Source organism: Pundamilia nyererei, unplaced genomic scaffold (genome assembly GCF_000239375.1).
Source record: "Pundamilia nyererei isolate P.nyererei 1_Seehausen unplaced genomic scaffold, PunNye1.0 scaffold00103, whole genome shotgun sequence".
Classification (NCBI taxonomy): Eukaryota; Metazoa; Chordata; class Actinopteri; order Cichliformes; family Cichlidae; genus Pundamilia; species Pundamilia nyererei.
In genome coordinates, this window is record NW_005187504.1 from 1,655,409 (window position 1) to 1,661,343 (window position 5,935).

General features: G+C 40.2%; 1 protein-coding gene across 1 annotated transcript in view; it reads right to left on the reverse strand.

Moving 5' to 3' along the window:
• The window catches only part of LOC102215562 (contactin-associated protein-like 4), a 134,784-nt gene that overhangs the window by 6,440 nt on the left and 122,409 nt on the right, over positions 1–5,935 (reverse strand). Inside the window, exons 19-20 of the mRNA XM_005740771.2 lie at positions 2,644–2,868; positions 965–1,098 (exon numbers count right to left, since the gene is read on the reverse strand). Coding sequence (XP_005740828.2) covers positions 965–1,098; positions 2,644–2,868 — 359 coding nt within the window. The remainder of the gene's footprint in view (positions 1–964; positions 1,099–2,643; positions 2,869–5,935) is intronic.

Consider the following 5,935-nt stretch of genomic DNA (forward strand, 5'->3'; position numbering starts at 1 on the left):
AGACATGGAACAAAAAAAGTTTATCTTAAGTAGCTTTGCACCTCATCTTCTTTATCTGCGTGTACAAAAGCACATCATCGACATAAAAGGAGCAGGTTTTACGACACAGTGATGCATGACTTTGCATTATTTATGGAATAATTTTAGCAAGTGGCTCAAGCACCATTACATTACTGGTAACGATACTGGTTACTGGATAATCACAATTAGGATATTGTATTTGATGCAACATCATAACAACATAGCAACATCATAACAACATAACCTGTTGCATCAGGCTAAATTCTGGAAGTGTCAGAAGAATCACTACACCTATCTCACAATGAGACTGCTGTGACTGTTACGAGCCACACCTGCTAATCATTCTGGAAATACAAAATAAAATGATTCTCAGTGTGTGGTTCAAACATGCAAACTAAATGTTTCCAGCAAAGAAGAAACTCTTGTCGAGCTGTGGCAGCAGAAGCTTGTTTGTATGATGTGTTTTCTGGTGTGATAATGACAGTGCAAAGGAGCAAGTAATATGGAGAGAAACGCCCTCGGGATTGCTGCCATGCACTGAAATTCTATAGTAGATATCAGCTTTACAACAGTCTGCAAACAGTGAATAAAACATGATGTTGTGTGCCAAACCTTATGACATCCACAATAATGAAACATCAGTTTGTAGACTCTTTAAGGGTTATGAAGCGAAGGTGGTAGGGATGTGGCCAAAGGTTTCTATTGGAATGTGTTGCTGTTGTCACTCACATTAACTCTGCAAACAGGATCATTTGTGTGCTGCTAATCTGTCTTTTGTTCCTCCAATGTAAGAAAACAACAACCTCGCAAATTTGCATTAAACGCTGGACTTGGTTTTTTTTTACCTAAAACAATACCGACGCCTTTGTGCGAGCTGGATTTCGTTGTACTTTGCCAATTTGCAAACTTGCAGTGATTTCATGAGCTGATGAGGTGTTTTTACCTGCACAGACACAGAGTCTGTCAGCCTCTTGATGGTAACGGTGTGAAGCTGTCCATTGGCCACGTTCCTCACGCTGCTCCTTAACACTTCAGCATCTCTGCTGCTGTCCAGCTTGTATCTCACCTCCAGCTTATCTTCATACATAACAGACACACACACATACTCATCAAATAATAGTGTTACAACTCAGATATATGAAAGAAGTAACATTTCTACACTTTCACAGAAGAAGGATTTGAGATCATCAGCATTAAGTTTGGTCTTTTCCTGAAAATTAGGCTTTGCTACGTTGTATAATCTTCACCAGCAGGGCAAACATACATTTAATCCTTCATATATGGATCTGAATGTTTTGAAGAAGTTGTTGTTCTATTAATTGAGATTTGCATATTAAGAGGATAAGCGCTAATTCCCCATCAATAACAGAGCTAATCCAATTAATTCCCCTAATAGTCAAGCATATTAATTGGAGATTTATCAAAAGAGTGAAGATTAAAGATTGTTTTTAAAAACGAAAGTTTTTTTTCCCCTCACATCTGCAATATTTCCATAAATCAAAGTGAATAAATCATATCACAAGGTTAAAATTACAATTCAATATCTTCTTTTTGAGGTGCTGAGGAGAAGGGGAAATATTAAAGACGTACCACGTACCAGCTACTGCTCTAATAACAATAAATTTATTCTTTAAAAAACGAAAAAGGGCCCTAAGTGAAGCAGTAGTGCTCGGGCTGAGAGGGTTTAACTGCAGTCAAGGATGAAAAGAAATGAGCCATCTTAGGGCAAACAAGAGAAAGCTCTCAGGGATTTAATTGGACGCTTCATTTTAAGAGCATTTACCTGACGACTCCACGGTCAGCAGCAAATCTTAATGCCCTGCTGTCCATCAGCTTTCTCTGAGTCATTAACACCAGAAAAAATCCATTTACAACTAATCTAGCAGCAAAGTGCCAATTTTATTAGATTCCTGGATGCTGAAAATGTAATTTTCAACTCAAAGTGCCTCGTACCACTCTTAAAAGTCAAACTCACAACACAATTATTTCACACAGAAGCTAAGAAAACACTTCAGCATGTTTCCAGCTCTTTTATTCAGAAGTGCGCTGACCTGCCTCCTATTATCGGCCGACCTAATCCTTATTCCTGCAGTCTCACTCATTGGGTCTCAGAGATAAGTCCAGAAAACACTTTATTCTTAACTTGAGACAAAACCTAATAGCTGGCAAAGCTGGCTGTATAGAAAATGCTAAAGGCTGACGAGGCAAATCCAGAGAGAGGAGTGATCTGACAGATTTTGATGATGGAGAGCAGGAAACGAGGTCAAAATCAGGAAAAGTTGTTAGGAATGAATAGGAGAGAACAGGAGGGAATAAAAGGAGAGGAGAAGAGAAACGAGAGGAGCATCAGGGAGGAGAAGCAAATTTAAAAAATATAACTAGACAAAGTTTAGGGAGAAAAATGAGGGCTGGCATTAAAAGTTTCTGAGGTTTCAAAACTTTAAAGTTGGGAAAACTAAAAGTGGAGTTAGCAGGGGTAAGACTGAGAAGAACAGTGTACAAGGAGGATCAAGACACCTCTCAATTAACTTAAGGAGGAGGATAAGGGAAGAAAGGAGATGAGATCATTAAAAGGAAAAGAAGAAAAGACAAACAAGCGTAGGAGGCCTGTGCCCCTCTTACCATGCTTGTTGATGAGCACAGCCAGGTATTCTCTGTAGTAGGAGCTGACGTAGAGCAGCAGAGCTGGACTCTGGTTCGTCCTGAAGCTCAAAGAGATGTTCTCTGCTCTCAGTGTCATCTCAGAGTAGATGGAGGACGGCAGAGCGCTGCTGTTCCTGCTCAGCTCATAGGGCTCCTTGAAGGTGTAGCTGACTGATGTTCCAGGCTTGAAGCTGGCTGACACCTCTGGCAGACAGGACAAAAATAAATAGGCGAGGATTTAGAGTGCTGTTCAAATTAAACATTAAAAGAGTTAAAGAGGTTATAGAATAGTGCAACAACATCTTATTGCTGTCATAAATACATGAAATATATGACTTTATAATAATAAAAAAAAAAGTCAACTGACACAAAATTTTAAACTCATATTGCATATTTTATCATCATTCTGAGGCAGCGGTCCCCAACCCCCGGGCCACGGAGCGGTACCGGTCTGTGAGTCGTTCGGTACTGGGCCGCGAGAGTTGAGGCTCGGGTGTGAAATGTATGGGTTTCACATTATATTTTTATTGTTTTTATCATTAACTCTGTTTCCCTGGGTCTTTTCCCGTGTGTTATGAATAAATCTTCTGGTTTTTTGGTACCGGTACTGGTTTTATTTTGTTGTATTTATCCGCGACACCTTAAAGGCTGGTCCGTGAAAATATTGTTGGACATAAACCGGTCCGTGGCGCAAGAAAGGTTGGTGACTGCTGTTCTGAGGTATCAAAGGTCACTGGAGCTCAAACTTAAACTTTTTACTCCTGCGCAACGAGATCAGCCTTTGGAATGAACCCATCAACCTACAGTATCTATCCATTCATTTTCTTTCTCTTACCCGGGTCCAGCTCGGAAGGGTAGGGGTTTGAGCAGCGATGCCCAGGGTGTCCTCCTAGCTGGACATGCCTGAACACCTCACTTATGAGCCATCCTGAAGACATCACAGCTAAATGCCCAAACCACCTTAACTAGCTTCTTCCACTGTGGAGGAGTAGTGGCTTTATTTAAACTACCTCTTAAATGAAACAGCTCTAAGGGATGAAGTTTGCTTCTGCTGCTTGCATCCACAATATCATCCTTTCAGTCACTATTCATAGCTTGCGGCTATAGGTAAGCGTAGATTAACTGGCAAACTGACAGCTTTGCTTTCACTCTCAGCTGTACCTTTACCACAAGAGAGTCGTACATTGTCCACATCACTGCAGACATGTGTGAGTCTGCAGAGCGAGTGAGTTGTGTTGCCTCTGTGTGACAGAGTGAAGCTCAAGTACCCAGCCTGAACTAGCTGGATATTTGAAACCCACCTTATTTGTTTTACCAGTTTACTGACGTCTCCAGAATTTCAGTTATCAAAAATATCATTAATAATCTTCTGCTTTTCAGCTGATTGCTAGAGCATTGGCAATAATTTGAAAACTTCACATCCTAAGTTTTCAGCCTACATGAAAAAGATTCTAGTTTGAAAAGTGTTAGCTCTGCTTTCAATAATGTAAGAGTAAACAAATTATTTCTGGGGCACAGAACAATAAATATATACAAAATTATCCCCACAGTGTTTTCCAACTTTAATTAACTTCAAATGAGGGCTGTGGTGTAGGAAGGATCGTGCATGTCTTATTACTTAGGAACTTTATATTTCTAATTACAGAAATTAGTCTTTAGAACTTCTTGCTTTCATTTTCCAACCAGACACAGAGATTAACTTTTAATATATCAAACACAGAGTGTCTCACTGTGACTCACAAAGAAAAACAAAGCGTGCATCAGCATCAGCATCAGCATGATGTGGGAGATCAGTAGATATCGGTGTTTAGTGGGAGGCGGGCTAAAAAAGGACAGATGGTTGAACTCAGTTATAGAACTAATGGAGAACACAAAGGTCAACGTGGTGACGCACTGTTAGTGACTTTAACATCAAAAACAAATCACTAAAATAGACTTCAATCATATGAAACAGTAGCTATCTACATCAAACCACATCAAGTACTTCTTGATGGGTGCTGAGTAGCATAAAAGCAGAAAAATGTTTTCAGTAAAGTATAGGTTCTTAACCTTCAGGCAGCAGGATAAACACTCACTTGTAAGTGCTTTGGCATTATTTCAACTTCCACTCCATAAACTTGAGGAATTTCACCCATCTGTATTAGAAATAACTCTGAAAGACTAATTTTCTATCCCAAGAGAGACATTCAGGACTGATCTTCACAGTGAAGGACTCTTCTCAGAGAAATAAAACTAACCTACATACCTTCAAACTATGCTTTAACCTCAGTGTGCGAGATGTATAAGGCAGCTGCGCTGAGGGAAGGGGATGGAAGTATGATGTGACACTGTGCAGCATCCTGTAGAGTTTAGACAGATCCTCTGGAGAGGGGTCAAAGCAGGTGACACCACTGAAGTAAAACCCAATCCAAACTCTCTCTTCTGAATATCAAATGATTTGCCATCTCCAAAACTTTTGCTTTTCACACAGAACAGTGGTTTTGGTCAGGATGTTACAAGAGAGCTAAAGACAGAGGAAGGGGTTCACTTCATATTTCTTATCTTCTGTTCTTCCCACCCTCAGAAGAACTTGTGTTTGGTTTCTTTACCTGTGTGCTTTGAGATAGTCAGCAAATTGCAAAAACAACTAAAAATTCCTTAGAATAGAAATGCACAATGAAAAGCATGTGCGTCAGAACAGTTCTGCATGGGGATTCTGACATAGGCTACTTAGATTAAAATACGTTTGTGCATTGATTAGCTCGATGCAGTTTTGAATCCAGGTCAAACTGAACATTTCTTTTTGTATCACAAATACTCATTGTGATCTTTTTGCTCTGTATTTGAGATTTGAAAAGTAAAAGTGTCACGATTAGCTGTGTGGCTGGCAGTGGCTGGACCCAAGTGCAGGCCCCCCGAGACAAAATATTAACTTAAGACGGCAGCTTTATTTGCTGGAAACACAAACTTGGCAATACAAAAACACTCAAACAAGGATTGCTTAACTAGACTGGGAATGCATGGCGTGGCATGACATAACCTGACGACAGAAGACGAGGGATACACACACAACTAACGTGGAGGACGCAGCGACAAGTACTGACTGACAGGGGCTAAAATACACTAGCAGGAAGATGAGGAAATGAGGAACAGGTGGACACATAGCTGGAACTTATTAGGCAAGACCAGTGTTGGGACTAACGCGTTATTAAGTAACGCGTTACAGTAACTACGTTATTATTGTGGTAACGAGCACGGTAACTAGTTATGCCAAAATCAGGAACGCGTTAGT